General features: G+C 38.0%; 6 protein-coding genes across 8 annotated transcripts; 1 reads left to right on the top strand and 5 right to left on the bottom strand.

Moving 5' to 3' along the window:
• Positions 1 to 68: 68 nt before the first annotated feature.
• On the bottom strand, positions 69 to 1,907 carry LOC104719452 (membrane-anchored ubiquitin-fold protein 1). Of its 2 annotated transcripts, none has more exons than XM_087491119.1 (4): positions 1,565 to 1,907; positions 887 to 1,160; positions 390 to 554; positions 69 to 288 (listed from the first exon to the last, which is right to left on the bottom strand). In XM_087491119.1, the coding sequence occupies exons 2-4, from the start codon at positions 1,017 to 1,019 to the stop codon at positions 233 to 235; spliced, it is 354 nt and encodes a 117-aa protein (XP_087347245.1). In that variant the 5' UTR covers positions 1,020 to 1,160; positions 1,565 to 1,907; the 3' UTR covers positions 69 to 232. The 2 variants fall into 2 exon arrangements, with proteins under 2 accessions (XP_087347245.1, XP_087347557.1); XM_087491431.1 differs by having other exon boundaries at positions 1,560 to 1,842.
• Positions 1,908 to 2,442: 535 nt separating this feature from the next.
• Positions 2,443 to 6,070, bottom strand: LOC104702967 (putative galacturonosyltransferase 13). 2 transcript variants are annotated; one of them, XM_087492332.1, is made up of 6 exons: positions 5,185 to 6,070; positions 4,673 to 4,728; positions 4,417 to 4,572; positions 3,726 to 4,316; positions 3,310 to 3,612; positions 2,443 to 3,213 (listed from the first exon to the last, which is right to left on the bottom strand). In XM_087492332.1, the coding sequence occupies exons 1-6, from the start codon at positions 5,393 to 5,395 to the stop codon at positions 2,932 to 2,934; spliced, it is 1,599 nt and encodes a 532-aa protein (XP_087348458.1). In that variant the 5' UTR covers positions 5,396 to 6,070; the 3' UTR covers positions 2,443 to 2,931. The 2 variants fall into 2 exon arrangements, with proteins under 2 accessions (XP_087348458.1, XP_087348068.1); XM_087491942.1 differs by having other exon boundaries at positions 4,417 to 4,575; positions 5,185 to 6,015.
• Positions 6,071 to 6,733: 663 nt separating this feature from the next.
• LOC104720349 (uncharacterized) lies at positions 6,734 to 8,494 on the bottom strand. The gene is made up of 2 exons (XM_087500344.1): positions 8,355 to 8,494; positions 6,734 to 8,266 (listed from the first exon to the last, which is right to left on the bottom strand). Exon 2 carries the CDS (start codon positions 8,088 to 8,090, stop codon positions 7,089 to 7,091), a length of 1,002 nt encoding a protein of 333 aa, XP_087356470.1. The 5' UTR covers positions 8,091 to 8,266; positions 8,355 to 8,494; the 3' UTR covers positions 6,734 to 7,088.
• On the bottom strand, positions 8,470 to 9,580 carry LOC104721122 (iron-sulfur cluster assembly protein 2). Its single transcript, XM_010439375.3, has 3 exons — positions 9,205 to 9,580; positions 9,042 to 9,096; positions 8,470 to 8,848 (listed from the first exon to the last, which is right to left on the bottom strand). The coding sequence occupies exons 1-3, from the start codon at positions 9,488 to 9,490 to the stop codon at positions 8,701 to 8,703; spliced, it is 489 nt and encodes a 162-aa protein (XP_010437677.1). The 5' UTR covers positions 9,491 to 9,580; the 3' UTR covers positions 8,470 to 8,700.
• A 263-nt stretch (positions 9,581 to 9,843) lies between these two features.
• Positions 9,844 to 12,536, bottom strand: LOC104722312 (UDP-glucose 6-dehydrogenase 3). The gene is made up of 2 exons (XM_010440810.3): positions 12,193 to 12,536; positions 9,844 to 11,543 (listed from the first exon to the last, which is right to left on the bottom strand). Exon 2 carries the CDS (start codon positions 11,526 to 11,528, stop codon positions 10,086 to 10,088), a length of 1,443 nt encoding a protein of 480 aa, XP_010439112.1. The 5' UTR covers positions 11,529 to 11,543; positions 12,193 to 12,536; the 3' UTR covers positions 9,844 to 10,085.
• Positions 12,537 to 12,988: 452 nt separating this feature from the next.
• LOC104723202 (microtubule-destabilizing protein 60) lies at positions 12,989 to 15,577 on the top strand. Its single transcript, XM_010441886.3, has 8 exons — positions 12,989 to 14,007; positions 14,087 to 14,132; positions 14,219 to 14,311; positions 14,400 to 14,519; positions 14,646 to 14,744; positions 14,935 to 14,994; positions 15,074 to 15,168; positions 15,267 to 15,577. Exons 1-8 carry the CDS (start codon positions 13,181 to 13,183, stop codon positions 15,403 to 15,405), a joined length of 1,479 nt encoding a protein of 492 aa, XP_010440188.1. The 5' UTR covers positions 12,989 to 13,180; the 3' UTR covers positions 15,406 to 15,577.
• Positions 15,578 to 15,784: the final 207 nt, after the last annotated feature.

A 15,784-nucleotide genomic window follows, 5' to 3' on the forward strand; every position in this document is an offset into this window, starting at 1 on the left:
CAGAGTCTTCTTGTGTCTTAAAGAGGATCTGAATCATTACTACACCATAATTTACTTTTGCAACAAGCTAGAGAAGAGCTTTTGATTTATACTTATCTAAAAAAAAATGGTTCAATACTCTTTTAATTTCGTATCTGTATTAGTAAACAATCTATACCAACTGCCAACCACATCAGGGACCAAACTTAAAAGGACCAGAAATCTGACTCTCTCTTGAGATTTTGCTACTCTCTTACATGACTGCACAGACGCATTTGTTCATCTTCGGGTCACCTTTAGGCTTCTTTTCTGTTTCAAACATTGTAACATCTCTCTGTCAAGTCGAGAACATAATTTGATGCTAAACTGAGGAGCTAGAAAAAACGAGAAGAATCTAAAGAATGTTTTACCTTTTTCAGTAACAGGAGGTTGGATGATAACGTGCATTGTGGTGACAGCGCCTACGAGATTAGAGACTGGACTTCGGTAATCTTTAACCGTCTTGTTGTTCTCCAATACCTTCCCTGCGCTTATCAACTTCACCTCTTTCACTGTTCTCGGCCCATTCTCTTTCTCTATCATGAGTCAAACACAACAGAACAAAATGACAAGTGGTATGATCAGTAACAAAGCGTTGAACAAAGGTTTGTGTGGATAACAGAACAAGTAATTTTCCCTTAATGAAGCAATCACAAGAATAAGTACAGTTCTAGGCAAGGTGAGTAACATTCTAAGAATCTGAAATTTGGTAATGCTAAGTTATCCTAGTGGGACATGATTCTCATAACGACCAAACCATTGTTTCCAAGAAGATTCAAGCTTTTACAATCTCAAAACACAGAGCCTAAGGATGTTATAAACTTAAAAGCCATAGGAGTAAGTAAGCATATATAAAAAAAGAACTGACCTCTAGGCCATTCAGAGATAACAGTTTCCTTCAATGCCGAAACAGTTGTAGCATCAGGGAATGCTTTAGGACCGATATCAGAACCATCGGTTAACCGAAACTTGATCTCTAGTTGATTATGGACTTCTGCCATCTATCCAAGAACCAGCCAACCAAACCAACAAACAAGCCCACAAAAACTTTCCTCAAACCACAAAACAAAATCTCAAAAGACGCTTGACAGTTTCTCTATGGATCAAATCCCAAACAGGACCTTGTTCGCTCTTTATCCTATCTGCAATGAGCCAAAAAGGAACAATCTTTTGTTCAATAAGTGAGATTGTGAAAATGAAACAGGTTTAAATAGATGGATGATCTTTGTAAAAACAGAATCTGATAATAAATGAATCGCATGCAAAAAAGCAATTAAACAGAGGATTCTGAAAGGGTACAGAGATAATAGATTAGCATTTTGAAAAGATTGAAGAAAATTTTAAATAAGAAGAAAGGGATCTAAAGGAATGAACAAAACAGAGGAAATCTCCCAAAAAAAGGAGTAAACTTTAAAATCCCCCCCCCCCCCCCCCCCCCAGATTTATTTGAGAGCAAGCCGGAAAAAGAAAAAGCCTTTAATTAGGTCAGGTGGTTAGGTCATAGGTGTAGGTATGTGTGTGTAATCTAGAGAATCAAAAACCTTACTTGGGGGCTCTGTGACTGATCTGAGAGCCGATGAATCAAGAACACGCATCAGAGAGGAGAAGAAATAGAAGAGATCAACAACAAGAGATGATGTCGTGGTGAGTGATGAGAAGAATCAATGGCGGTCAAAGCTTCCATTTTTATCTGAGATTCTTCCCATCTATGCGCCTATCAAATTGCCCATCTCTCTCTCTCTTCTCTTCTCTGAAAGCATATATGAATGAAACCAAGACGATTCTTTTATTTGTTTTTTTTTGTCAAAGTCACTTGGAAAGAACGCATTACTATTTTACTCAATCGATCAATCCAATTTTAATTCTTTTCTTTGTTTTTTTTTTATTCCAACAATTTTTAATTACTTGCATGTAATAATAAGCTTTTTGCTTCTTGTGAAGAAACTGTTGGGACATATCATAGCAATTACACTAAAGAAACATTACCTTTCTAAGCTTTCTTCATCACATAATTTTTTAACATCTGCCCTTAAAATAAGAATGCAGTGATTTTTTTTTATTTATCCATCCATCAACAGTGTTTTTATTATTTAATCATCAAGTTTGAAAATAATTGGTAAGTTATCTTTATTTGTTTCATTTTTATATATTAAAAAATTCAAGTCAACCTTATGTGATTACCATTTTCTACTTGTAATTTTTTTAACACAAGATATTAAATTATTATCTAAAATAAAACATGTGGTATCTAGTATTTACCTCAATATTTCGATCTAAGTGCACCATAATTTTTTTTTACTTTTTATTTATGAATGACGAATTCGTGAATATGTCATAAATTCATAATTTTATTGAGATATCTTATCTCAAGAATGGCATCAAATAGAGAGAGATAGGAGGACAAGGAGATAAGTAAAATGAATCTGCCAAAAAAAACTTCTGCATCAAGAAAAGTCTCAATGATCCAATAGGGATCTTAACAAAGCAATAATGTCCATATAAAATCCCTAAAACTAATGAAATCAAATAGTAAAAACAAAAATTGTGGAATTTGACTGTTAAAAATTGAACAAAAAAAAATAATAATAATAAAAAGAAAGAGTACAAGTGGATCTGCAACAGTGTGTTGTTTGGTCCTTGGACTGTTCTGATCATGACCAAAGTCTAATTTCTTATGAGAAACCTTTCCTCTTCTTATAACAGATCCAAGATTGGAATCTTTTACTTCAAAACCAAAAAGAATCTCAAAAAGGGTACCTTCTATTTTTACAGAAGAATGAATCTTTATATCTCTCTTTCTCTTTCTCCAGCTTCTCTGCAACTGGTTTCATTGTCCAGCTAAAATTCGAGTAAATCTGCAGAACCCGCGAAATCTCCACTCTGCTTCAAGACTATCTGAAAGCTTTCTATTTGCTATCCCAAGATATGACAATTCTTAACGAAATCATTGGAGTAGTTAACATATTTTGTCCAGAAGGGTCTAAGATGCTCGAAACCTATCTCGAGCCACGGCTTTGATTGGCCATTGTAATGAATCACCGCAGCTTTCTTTGCGTTTTCTAAGTTGGTCTTGCTTTGATAACCTAATCCAAGCATATGCCAAGACGAATCTATTGGCTGAACATGACCTTTAAATGCTATTAGTGCAGGAGGCAATGTCCCAAGTTTCCACATTGTTAGATTTGACTTCAGATTCTGCACATCAAATCAAAACCAAAAGCAAAATCAAGGATTTGCCAATCTTCGAATCCTTAAACTCAAAAAATACTGCAGGCTTATCTGATATTTTACCTCTCTAAGCCAAGAATGATACGTTTCTCTGATATTTGTCTTCCTCCAAGTCCGTAGATCGAAGATATTCATTCCATAAGCCCAAGCACATTCTTCTGGATCCAGATGCTTTGCGATGAGCGGGTGAGAGAAATTGAAGTAGTTCCTAAGACGCTTTGACATAACCCATACGTCTTCTCCTCGACAAGTCTCAACGGCTCCATTAACCTTCCCGTTAAGGTCAATATCCCAGAGCGGAGATAGATCTTTCTGTATCACTATATCATCATCTAAGAACACTACCTTGTCTAAGTTCGGAAAAAGCTGTCAAAAAGGCAAACCAAACAAACATTTACCTTCATATTCTCAATCCCGAGAGAGTAAGCCATGCAAAAGGCAAAAAAAATTGAAGTTAAAAAGGACATAATCTTTTTTACCTCTGGTAGATATATTCTAAGATGGTTGAGTAAAGATATGTATTTGGGACTTCTTGATTGCAACTTCGAAGCAAATGTTCGAGGAGTTGTTTCGCTGAGGTTTGCACCAGCGATATGATTCCCATGGTAATAATCTCTGATACTGTTATGGTTTTCGACAGCTTCGAGAACCGGAACATTCTCTCTTGTTAACCAGTCAAACTGATGAACACTTTTGACTTCAACAATCGCAGGAGCTACAGAATTAAGCGCAAACCAAGAATGCATACCCGCATAGGTTTTCTTGTCTGTGATAACATGGAAGACAATTTTCTCGGGTTTTGAAGATGATTGAACAGCGGATGAGACCACAACCGAGGCAGCCAAGATATTGTCTGTAGCTAGAACGAAATGGTGGTAAGCATTGTCTGAGAGAACAGGGAGAAGCTCCGGGGAAGGAAGCTGTCTACGGGCATGAGCATTGGAGGAATATTCATCGGTTAGTCTTAAGGAGAGACAATGAATTCCTTTTGGGATTGAACTTGCAGCAAAGTGTTTGTTCATAAGTTCGGCAAATTTGGATTCCCTTAAATCCCTTTCAAACTTCTCTACCTGTTCAGAAAGAGTAATCAAATCAAATATACATTTTTGGATAAATACATTTTTGGATAAATCCACAACTTAACATTGAATTGAAGATTACAGACTGTACCATAGCTCGAAGCACGAGGGCAAATGTTTTGGCATCGTAGTGGTTGTTCTTCATATCCGAAACAAGTTGACTAAAAGAATCTGGAAGCTTTAAACCATCTGGAATTTCTTGAGTGCTTACTTCATTTAAAATTTTGTAAAAATCTCTAACTAGTCTCTGCTGTGACAGAAGGTGAGAAAAGGCAAATCCGACTTAACATAATGATACAAAACTCTGAATTGTAAATTTTAACATCAGGAAAGAAGCAATCACTCACCTCTGAATCATCTACCCTACCAAGAAGACGTGGTCCTAACCGCCTCCCAAAACAATCTGATGCAAAAAAAAAGACAAAAGAAACTTTCATGATCTCATCACATGAGCATAATTAGGAAGATACTCAACTAAGGATTTTGGGTGGCAAAGCTAAGCATATGAACTACAAGCGAAAAGGGAACAATTTTGTCAGATTCATCTCATCAGTATCAGGTTCGGATTTAGTAATACTAATATGTGTAACTTTTACTTCACACACACAAACACAACAATGGAATTCATCAAACTTGATAGTCAAACAAAATGCCATTAATCTGAGCTCGAAGGTTCATACTATGATACAATTGAAGCTCAACTGATACCAAGCAAGAAACTTTGTTGACATAACCAATTGGATCCAAACAACTTAACATGATGATGCTCATCTAACAACATTAAGGCGGTAGATCCTAGAGGATGTGTCGAGATCCGAACCATATTAACAAAGAGGGAGGGAGGGAGGGGGTGGGTTACCAAAGGAGGAGCACTTGTTGACACCTTCAAGGGTAACAACAGCGGTAAGGATGAAGACAAAAGGCAACAAGAAGGCGAGGATTAAGATAGTGTGGAAGAGAGTTCGGTAAGAGATGTGACGAGCTGCGACTTTGATCTTCATCAAATCAATAAACTCATTGCTGCTCGAAATCGTAATGCTTCTCATGCTAGGCGATATGTGAAGCTGCATCCTTGATCTTGCAGCCCCAGAGTCGTAATCAGATCAACCGAATCGTTTAAAACCCTAATTCCACCCAATCCCCAACTAAAAAACATCACCTCCCGACGACGCGTTTCCTCTCTTCTCCGATCTCGATTCCCGATCTAGCCTTGTTGGTAACTCCCAAATCCGATGATTTTAGACTCCGATTCGCTCTTCTTCTTCGTTGTAGTCGTCTTCTCTCACACCGCATTAGGATTTTACGACAGCCAGCAAAAATTCGGAAATTTTTTGAGATTCCCGCCGACTCTTTTGAGCAAATTCGAATTGAGAATCCAAATAGGTTTAGCTCGAATTCGTGTTACAAGAAGGTTTCGAAGACAAAGCAATGAGCTTTGTGGGAGAAGAAGACAAAATATAAGAGGAGGAAGAAGAAGAAGAAGACTCAAGAAAAATCAAGCCTTTTTTTTTGCCAAAGTGATTTCGCCGGTGGATCTCAAAATAATAATAAAAAAACAACTAATAATAATAATAATAATGCATTAAAACCAAAAGAAAAAAAAAAGGAAGAAAAAAAAATGAAGCGTAATTAATTAAGGATCTCAATTATAAATGAATCAAATTTTTTTGGATGTGATAAAAACCGTGTTAAAAGGATTTGGGTGTCTTGACCTTGAATTTAGGGTTTTCTGTATTAAGCTAATTTTAGGTTTCTTCCGACTTTCATGCCTAAGCAATAATTTAGAAATATATACTTTTCATTTTTTTTCAGTTTTATTATATATTAAATTTTTAAATATACCCTTATTTTTTAAATATTATTCTTAACAGAATAACAGCTGTGTTTTTTTTTTTTTTATATAAATGGAAATAAGTGGAGGCAAAAGGAGAAGAAAAGGAAAAGTATACAATTAGGAAACTCTGATTTTTATTGCACCGCGTCAATAATGATCCTGCCTAATTCAGAAATTTCTTAATTTTGTCGTAATAAAATTAAAAATAAAGAATTTGATATATCATTTTTCATGAACATTCGCCAAACTATTTGAAAAGTTTTCATTTTAATGCGAAGACCAACCGACAGCATACAGTCAAAGAAGAGATTGAAGTTTAAAGAAACTGTACCTTTTTATCAATATGATCATCTTTCAACTGAAATTTGCAATATCATACCAATACTATGTATCGTGTTTTTTTTTAAAAATTTAACCGGTATTAAACCAGGAATTTATGAATTTTCATTAGATTTGTTTATGATTGTAACCCTCCCTTATTTTAATTCCCAAGAGTGACACATTCAAAACGTGGAATGGAATTTGAAAGAAAAATTTCATATTTCTCGAGAAACAAACCAAATGGATCAGAGAATTTGAACATGTGATGTGAAATGAGCTAAAAATTGCTAAAACCATAAGTAACACGGCTACAAGTTGCTGCTGTACAACTTTGAATATACCCATTTGAGAAATCAAAGACTAAACAAAGTCTCCCCTCTACTCTTACGTACCAAAATACAAACATCACACAGCTAAACAAGTAACAAAGACAGCAACAATTGAGTTTCAACACCCACACAAAAACAACAACATCACAGCTAAAGGTTCTCTCCATCATTTGATCTCGTGTTGTGACACTTCTTGTGGCCTCTTAAAGCCTGAACTGACCTAAAGCCTTGAGCACAGTACTCTGCACTTTACGTCTCAACGTCACTGACCCATTAATCTCAGCTCCCAACTTCCACTGATTCGTCTCTACAACTCTTGGTTTGACTTTTGGACTTGTTTCTTATTCTGTGAAACGTCTGATGACCACCAAGAGCTTGATACGTCGAGAAAACCTTGTCACAGAGCCCACACCGATGCTCATCAATGTTCATCTGTAAACTTTTATTTCCTGAATTTGAATCTTCAAACGTAGTTTCTTGACGAACAAGTTTCTGTTCGGTTGCTTCTCTAAGCATTCCAGCTCCTCCTACCTGCTTCTGCTGACCCGATTCATCGTCTTCCCTAACCTTCTTGTCTGCCAAGAAATCCGAAAGCTCTTTCCATGTTCCATCAGATTCTGTGCTAATTCCCAAAAGTTTCTTCTGCTCATTACTCACAACCCTATCTTCTTCAGCAACAAGTTTTTGCTCATTCCTCAAAAAGCCATATCCAGATTCTCTCTGATTCGAATCTAGAGCTTTACCAAAGAGTTCTAAAACATTCAAGAACTTACCACCACTCATAGACAACAGAATCAGAGACTCAGCCACTTCTAATAACTCCCCATCATCATCCACAGAAACAGGAAACATTGTAAACGAAGAAGAAGAAGAAGAAACAGAGAATCGAGTACTCTTCTTCTTGTACCTGGAAACTCTCTTCGATCTCTTTCTCTTCTGCACAACACTGAAGCTACACAACAAACTTGTTCTCACAACAGATTCTTCAGAATGCGTCACTAGGCGATGATTCAGCAGACATTTCTCGTAAAGAAACCCTTTCCCGCATTCTTTGCATCGAATCAAACTCTTCTTATTCCTTCTTGGTTGAACGAGTAGAGATTTCTGGATTTTCTTCGGGTTCTTCCTCAATCCGTAGTAGCAAGACAGCTCTTCGTAGTGACTCATAGATTCTCTGAAGCCATTCTTCATCTTGCGATTTCTCGAAACTCGAGAGTTTCTGAGCTTGTTAGGGACGAATACGAAGATGGGCTTCTCGAATTCTTGATGATGGTCTTCCATTAAATCGAAGCTTGTTGGAAGCAGAGATGAACAGGGCGAAGAGGATTACGCTCGTTACCCAAGAAAGATGAGCGTAGAAACAGCTACAAAGGCCGTCACCTTTCCAGATAAAACGCAAAAGAGATCACCGGAGACAGAGCACTAACTGTTGGGTGCAAAGAAAGAGACGTAATGCTCTGAAACATTCGGATTAAAGAAAGCAAGAGTATGAGAGGGAGCAAGAGAGAAAGTGGAAACAGAGGAGAATCAATAAGCAGCACTGACAAGTGTGTGTGAGAGCGAGGGAAGGAACAAAGGGCTAGTTTCGTGAAAGAGAACTTTCCGTTTCAGCTAGAAAGTTTGACTTGTCTAGGCTTTGAGCTTTCATTATCAAGATCACTGCATAATTTTTTTTCCCATAAAACACTAAAGAGAGAAGTATCACTGACAATGCAGAAGAACGACTCGGTTGAGTCAATCAATAGCTAATAAACATGCTCAGCTATTTATTCAAAGAACTTAACTAAAACAGTTGAAAGGTAAGCATAAAACAACCAAACACACCTCTCCTTGCAACTTGTATTTCATCAGCAGCTGCAACAGCACAAAGCGGCATATAGTATTAGTGGATTCAGGCCTCCACAGTTTCTCCTTCAGTGGCAGCATTAGCCTTTGCTTGCTTCTCTTTGTAGTTTCTGACGGCAGACTTGATCGCGTCCTCTGCAAGCATACTGCAATGTAGCTTGACCGGTGGCAACCTAAGATGCTTTGCGATTTCCCTGCGAATTTAAGATTTCCTAAACAAAATGACTCATCCATCAAAATTTTCAACTTACTTATCACTAGACTTGAGATATCACAACTACTGAAACCAGAGTTAGATATGATAACCATGGTGATAGATATTGTTAATCTCTCTGAGCGACATGAACAGAAACATGCTTTGGCAGATTGTAAAAATAGGGCACTTACGCGTTCTTGATTGTCAAAACTTCCTCTATGGTTTTGCCCTTGATCCATTCAGAAGCTGAACAAACAAACCAAAAACATAAAATCAAAACTTGCCTACTTATCCCTGACTCTGATCATGAGCGAATTATCGATCAAAATTGAAAACCCTAACTGGAAGACATACCGACGGAAGAAGAGGCGATAGCAGAGCCACAGCCAAAGGTCTTGAATCGAGTATCAATGATCTGACCGGAATCATCGACCTTAATCTGGAGGCTCATGAGGTCCCCGCAGGCAGGAGCTCCTACCAATCCTGTGCCAACGTCAGGGTCGTTCCTATTGAAGGACCCAACGTTCCTAGGGTTTTCAAAGTGGTCGATCACATTCTCGTGGTACAATCGACGCCCTAACCCTAGAGGAGACGCTCGTAGCCCTAGATAAGCCTTACTCGACGTTTGCCTTAGCATCATCCTACTCTCTCTCTCCTTCTCCTTTGCCGGATTCTGTAACAGGATTCTCTGGTTCACAATATCGATTATGTCTTATGTTTAATTAATTGGCTTAGCTACTTTGTTTGCTTTAATAAGCTTTGGTCAATTTTTTGGTTTACTCATGTATTTTGGTTTACCCCTTTGGTTTAGCAAAACACTATACAATGTACGTTCTTGCATTTTGGTTTAGCAAAACACTAATTAATGAAAAACATCAATCTTCTACGGTGAAAGTCTAACAATATTTTTTAAAAATCGGATATTAATATTCATCTTTAGTTTATATCTTCCACAATATCATATACTTATTTTGAACATGTGATACTAAATAGTAATCAGAAACAGTAAAAGGTTTATATATTGAAAATGTTTGAGAAGCTTACATATTTGATATCCAACGTACAAGGTATTTAGCGATAATAACCAAATCTAGTCTCTCTTTCTAACCAAACATATGATAAAGTATTAGAAAATGTCTCATCAAAAAGAAACAGACCAAATTATTTGATATAACCAACATATATATATATATAGAGAGAAAAAGGAATCCAAATCTTGAGAAGAAGACTCAAAGCTAAGCAAGAGCAGGCATGTCCTTGAGCCATTGGTCTAATGGCTTACCAATAGAGTAAACAATAAACCCTATCTTCCTCAGCTTCTCTGCATCAACAACATTTCTTCCATCGAAGACAAACGCTGGTTTCTGCATATTTTCAAAGATCCGCTCATAGTCAAGTGTCTTAAACTCGTCCCACTCAGTTAACAAGCAGATTCCGTGGGCGTCTTTGGTGGCAGCATAAGCGTCCCAAGCGACTGAGACTTGTTTCACGGTGGTTGGACTCATGGGTTGGAGGTGAAGTGGATGGTCCCAGTCGAACTTGTTCATGGTTAAGTCTCTTTGGATCTGTTCTTCAGTGACTTGTGGATCATAGATGCTGATTCGGGCTTTGTCTCCTAACAAACCTTTGCAGACATCAATGGCTGGAGTCTCTCTCGTGTCACCAGTGTCTTTCTTGAAGGCGAATCCGAGGACAGCAATCTTTTTGTTGGAAACTGTGTTGAACATTGAGGAGACAATGCGGTTTACAAACCGGGTTTTCTGGTAGTCATTGATCTTGATGACTTGTTTCCAGTATTCGGCTACTTCAGGGAGGCCGTTGCATTCACAGATGTAGACCAAGTTGAGGATATCTTTCTGGAAACAGGAGCCGCCAAAACCGACACTGGAGTTCAAGAACTTGGGACCGATTCTAGAGTCTTTACCAACAGCAAAGGAGACTTCAGTGACGTTAGCACCAGTGGCTTCACAGAGAGCAGACATTGCATTGACAGATGAGATTCTTTGGGCTAAGAAGGCGTTGGCAGCAAGCTTGGTGAGCTCAGCGGACCAGAGATTAGTGGTTAGGATTCTATCTTCTGGAACCCACTGAGCATAAACGTCTTTCAAGGCATTAACAGCTTTAAACCCTTCAGGGGTCTCACGACCACCGATCAGAACACGGTCAGGAAGGAAAAGATCCTCAATGGCGGTTCCTTCAGCAAGGAACTCAGGGTTAGAGAGAATCTGGAACTTGATTCCTTTACTGTTGTGTGTAAGGATCTTCTCGATGGCTTCAGCGGTTTTGACAGGGACGGTTGATTTCTCGACAACAATCTTGTCTGAAACCGAGACATCAGCGATCATACGAGCAGCGCTTTCCCAGTAAGTCAAGTCAGCAGCTTTACCAGCACCAAGACCACGAGTCTTGGTGGGGGTATTGACAGAGACAAAGACGATATCAGCCTCTCTGACGTGTTTCTCAACATCAGTACTGAAGAAAAGGTTCTTGCCACGACATTGCTTGACAACTTCATCGAGACCAGGCTCATAGATTGGGAGCTGGTCGCTGTTCCAAGCAGTGATCCGTGGCACAGAGATATCAACAACAGCAACTTCAACGTTAGGACATTTTAAAGCAATAACTGCCATAGTTGGACCACCAACATACCCAGCTCCAATACAGCAGATCTTCACCATTTTTTGTATTTAAATCTGCAAAGGATAAACTTAAATTAAATACTAAGAAATAGAGATCCGAGAATTAGAGCAATGTATATGAAAGAGAGATGCAAGAATAAAGCTTTTTTCTTTTTTTAAGTATTCAAACGCAACAAGAGCTAAACAAGTTTGGTGGATGCAGTAACACTAAACAAGTCAGATCCGGTACAGTAAAGAAACTGCTGAAGATACAGAATTCATGTAAAACCAACCCAGGAATTCATGATATGATGGTCTAAACCCCATAAACAATTCAAGTAGAGCAATAAACAAATTGGGAATTAACACGAACCTTGTTAAAAAGATCACAGATCTGGTTACATGCAATTGAATGAAACCACCGGTTTAAGAAAAGAGTGCATAAATTATGTGAATTTTCGCGGAGCACACACACCAGCATAGATCAAACAGAGTGCATATAAATAAACCCAAAACCGAACCGGAGCACAACAATATCAACAGAAGCATTTCAGATCGAAAATTCTATTAAGAAAAAAGTATACGAATTTGAGATCCAAATCGACGGCAAACACATAAATAATATTAGACGGAGAGATTAATCAAATGGCGGAAACCTAACAGCAAGAAGATCTCAGATTACGAAGAGAGAAGCTAATTAATAATAAACGTCCATTGATCGTACCTTATGTGGAGGAGTCAGGAGTGGAGCTACGTAACTTTTCAGGTTTCGCTCCTCACACTGTGGTGGTGGTGGGGAATGTGTATGGAATTGCGGAGAAATGAATTGTTGTGACGGTGGTGATCAGAAGAAGAAGCTTGTTTATATAGGTCATGATTCTCCGTAAATGCCCCTGAGACTCCCATAACGTGGCTCCTAAACTTTATTATTAGTTACTTTTTGTTTCAGTTTTTATTTTTATTTTCTTTTTTAATTTCTCTAATTAAATTAGGGGAAGTTAATCTCTACTAGTTCTAGGGGGATCACAAAATTTGGCAGTGCTACTACACTAACAAGGCAACAACAAACTTTTTAACACGTAAATATTGGCTAGTAGTAATTGCCTAACATGTACTATATTTCTTTTTTTTTTTTTTTTTTTTTGTATTATATTGATTGATATAATATGTGCGGTGGTGTTACATTAGTTTAGTAGTTCAGTGAAAGGTGGATTCTGAAAAAGCAAACTTGAGATCAAAGATGCTTCAAAATCCAGCATCATTACTTTTTTCTTTCTTTTTTCTTTGTTTCTAACTTTAAAGTGTTTCTCAAGCTATATATATTTGTATGTACAACCCCATAAAGTTAAATTGCTAACATAAACAATGTTGGGTTGACAATAGAAAATAAAACTTAGTTAAAAAACCGACGTCGTTTCATTTTATCGGTTTGGATTGGGCTTGGGCCAAAACCCAATTGACAAATCATATTAGAGATTTCGAGCATTAAAACACAAAGTTTGAAAGTAAGCAATTAATCCGTCGTGATTACGATAAAATCCAGTAAATGACTTTGCTTAACCGTTACAAATTTCGAGCGAGAGTCTTCCTAACAAGTCGCAACGGTCAGATTTGGCACCCACCAATTCCCTCCTCCTCCTCTTCTTCTTCTTCTTCTTCTTCTTCCCTATTCTATCACACTCTGAAGACAAAACCCTAATTTCTCATCTCCGATGGAGTCGACGAATCTGAAGAATGCTGAACACGAGGCTCCGGTGATGGATCCGATCACTTTCCAATCCAACAATTCTCAAGAAGATATTTCTAAATTCTCCGAGAATTCGAACCCTAACATCGTCCTCTCACACTCGACTCCACTCGCGAAATCGAGAAAATCTGATCAGAAGAATCCGAAATCGAAGCCTAACACTCCTACTCTGGCGGTTTTCTCACCGCGGAATCGGATCAGAGAGAGGAGATTCGTGGTGGTTAAGAAGAAAAAGAAGAACTCTACGAAGGATCTTTCGGCTTCTGTGGATTGTAAACGTGGAGCTAAGACCAATTCCAGCTCGAAGAAATGTGTCTGTATCGCGTATGAGACTCTACGCGCTTCTCAGGAAGAGTTCTTCAACAATCGAAGAGTATCATCTGATCCAGAGATTGGAGAATCGAGCCGTAACTTGGACGAGGGAGATGAAGAAGTCGGAGTTGGAGATTCTGATGAAAACGGTGTTGCTTCGATGAAGAGGAGAAGAGAAAAGGTGCTTGAAGAAGCGAGGATGAGTCTCCCTGAATATGGTAGAGTGATGCATCTTGTTAAAGCTTTTGAGAAGCTTACTTGCGTCCCATTTTCATATAAGAAGGAAGAAGACCAGAAGATTAAGAAACCTTTGAAATGGGAATTGCCTGGAATGATGAGCCAGCACAAGCCTCCTAAGTGTCCAGAAACTGAGACTGTCACTTGGAGCTCTTTGTTTTCTCAATCTGACTTGGTATTAACAGCTACGAATCTTGGACTAGAACAGCCTCATGCCTCACTCTTTTCATCATGGGACAATAGGTAAACAGATTGAGATTTTTATTGAAACCCGTTGATCATATGCATAGTTCTAACTTGTCTGATTTGGTGTTTTTCGCAGTGTTCTAGGTCAGATCTCAAATGGTGGCCGGAGGGGCACAAGAAATGTATGTGTTTAATTATATGCAGCATATGATTTTGTTTTAGCCTCTCCTTGAATGGTTGATGTAGTTTGACAATCTATTTGGGACAGAGCTTGGATTCCCCTACATCAGTGAGAAGTAGAAGATCGAAGAAGAAGCAGATCAAAGTCACCTCTTTGAAGCCATTCAAACTCAGAACTGAGGCATATAAACTTGGCAATACAACTTGAGAATAGCTTTTTCCGGACATGATAGATATTGATTCGTGATTGTTGGTCTATGTCTACGCAGGAACGGGGACGAATGAAAGAAGAAGAGTTTATAAAGAAGCTACAAGAGATGAAACTGGAGGAGGGAAAAATGAGAATCCCTATAGCTCAAGGTGTACCCTTGACAACTGATGAACCTGAGGTGAGTTCCTTTGCTCTTCATTAACATTCTATCAAACCAGATATCATTTTTGGATGTTTAAACATAAGAAGATGATTCTGTACTCGAAAGGTTGTTTAACACTGTAATGTTTCTCTCTGATTTCAGAATTTGGTTAAGCCTCATGTGAAAGACATCACAATACCAGTAGACTTGAAGCTCCATTCAGACATTCGAGCAGTAGAACGAGCGGAATTTGATTACCAGGTAAAGTATTTTACACATATCTTGTCCATAGTTGAGAATTATGCACGTTCCAGTTTCTCGTTATGGCCTGAACTCATCTACCACAAGCAAGCAGAGTATTAATTTCTATATACAAAGCTGATCCTCAGCCATTTGCCTTCACCTTTGTGGATCTTGTATGATAAAATCCAGCGTTAAATCATTGTATCAGGTTGCGGAGAAGATAAATCTAATAGAGCAGTACAAAATAGATAGAGAACGGCAGCGAAAGGTATGCACACGAGAAGAAACTCTTTGTGCTTCTTATGCAATCAAATATCAAAGAATGACACACTTTTTGGTTTCTTTAGGTAGCACACGAAGAAGAGATACGAAGATTGAGGAAAGAGTTGGTCCCTAAGGCACAACCAATGCCATACTTTAATAGGCCATTCATTCCCAAAAGGTAAAGAAAAATACATTCTTGAATTTTGCTTTCTTGATAGATGGATGAAACATAGAAGTACCAGACAGATCAAGTGTTGTTGTGTTTCTTCTTTTTAGGTCGAACAAGCACCCGACTATACCCAGAGATTTCAAGTTTAATATACCGCAACACAGGAAGATAACATGGTGCAGTCCATCGTCTTGGAGCGACACTGGATCTTACATGAGCGACCTCTTCAAACAGCAAGACCTCTAAAAAAAGCTTTTCATTCAATTTGCACATTTCTTCAATAATCTTGTTCCTTGTCCATACTCTTTCGGAACAGAACCTTACTTTTTCCTTGAAGCAACCAAATTAGTTGCAACTTGCAAGATTAGGTTTCCTCGGTTCAATTTAGATATTATAATGATTGAAACTTTTACCTAAAGACTCAACTACTAATCCAAAAAAAAAGAACCGTGCCTCACACACAAATTAAAATACGATCGTTTCTTTTGTCTGCATTAGTTCTTCAGAAAACCACAATCACTTAGCCGTTTATTTGTTATGATTAGAATTTGCATTATGTTCAACCTGGGTAAATCAATTAAAAGATAAATCTAACCCAATAATTAATCGCACTTGCGCTCTGTTA

The sequence above is a fragment of the Camelina sativa genome, chromosome 1 (assembly GCF_030686135.1).
Source record: "Camelina sativa cultivar CO46 ecotype springtype chromosome 1, ASM3068613v1".
Taxonomy (NCBI): Eukaryota; Viridiplantae; Streptophyta; class Magnoliopsida; order Brassicales; family Brassicaceae; genus Camelina; species Camelina sativa.

Coding starts and splice junctions, on each gene's coding strand:
- LOC104723202 (XM_010441886.3), top strand. CDS start 13,181: ATGGAGTCGACGAATCTGAAGAATGCTGAACACGAGGCTCCGGTGATG. Junction 14,008..14,086: donor TTTTCATCATGGGACAATAG/GTAAACAGATTG, acceptor TGTTTTTCGCAG/TGTTCTAGGTCAGATCTCAA. Junction 14,995..15,073: donor ATAGAGAACGGCAGCGAAAG/GTATGCACACGA, acceptor TGGTTTCTTTAG/GTAGCACACGAAGAAGAGAT.
- LOC104702967 (XM_087491942.1), bottom strand. CDS start 5,395: ATGCAGCTTCACATATCGCCTAGCATGAGAAGCATTACGATTTCGAGC. Junction 4,576..4,672: donor GTAGGGTAGATGATTCAGAG/GTGAGTGATTGC, acceptor CTTCTGTCACAG/CAGAGACTAGTTAGAGATTT. Junction 3,613..3,725: donor TTAGAATATATCTACCAGAG/GTAAAAAAGATT, acceptor CCTTTTTGACAG/CTTTTTCCGAACTTAGACAA.
- LOC104719452 (XM_087491119.1), bottom strand. CDS start 1,019: ATGGCAGAAGTCCATAATCAACTAGAGATCAAGTTTCGGTTAACCGAT. Junction 555..886: donor TATCTCTGAATGGCCTAGAG/GTCAGTTCTTTT, acceptor GACTCATGATAG/AGAAAGAGAATGGGCCGAGA. Junction 289..389: donor ACCTCCTGTTACTGAAAAAG/GTAAAACATTCT, acceptor TGTTTGAAACAG/AAAAGAAGCCTAAAGGTGAC.
- LOC104722312 (XM_010440810.3), bottom strand. CDS start 11,528: ATGGTGAAGATCTGCTGTATTGGAGCTGGGTATGTTGGTGGTCCAACT.
- LOC104721122 (XM_010439375.3), bottom strand. CDS start 9,490: ATGATGCTAAGGCAAACGTCGAGTAAGGCTTATCTAGGGCTACGAGCG. Junction 9,097..9,204: donor TATCGCCTCTTCTTCCGTCG/GTATGTCTTCCA, acceptor TTGTTTGTTCAG/CTTCTGAATGGATCAAGGGC. Junction 8,849..9,041: donor GTTTTGACAATCAAGAACGC/GTAAGTGCCCTA, acceptor TTAAATTCGCAG/GGAAATCGCAAAGCATCTTA.
- LOC104720349 (XM_087500344.1), bottom strand. CDS start 8,090: ATGGAAGACCATCATCAAGAATTCGAGAAGCCCATCTTCGTATTCGTC.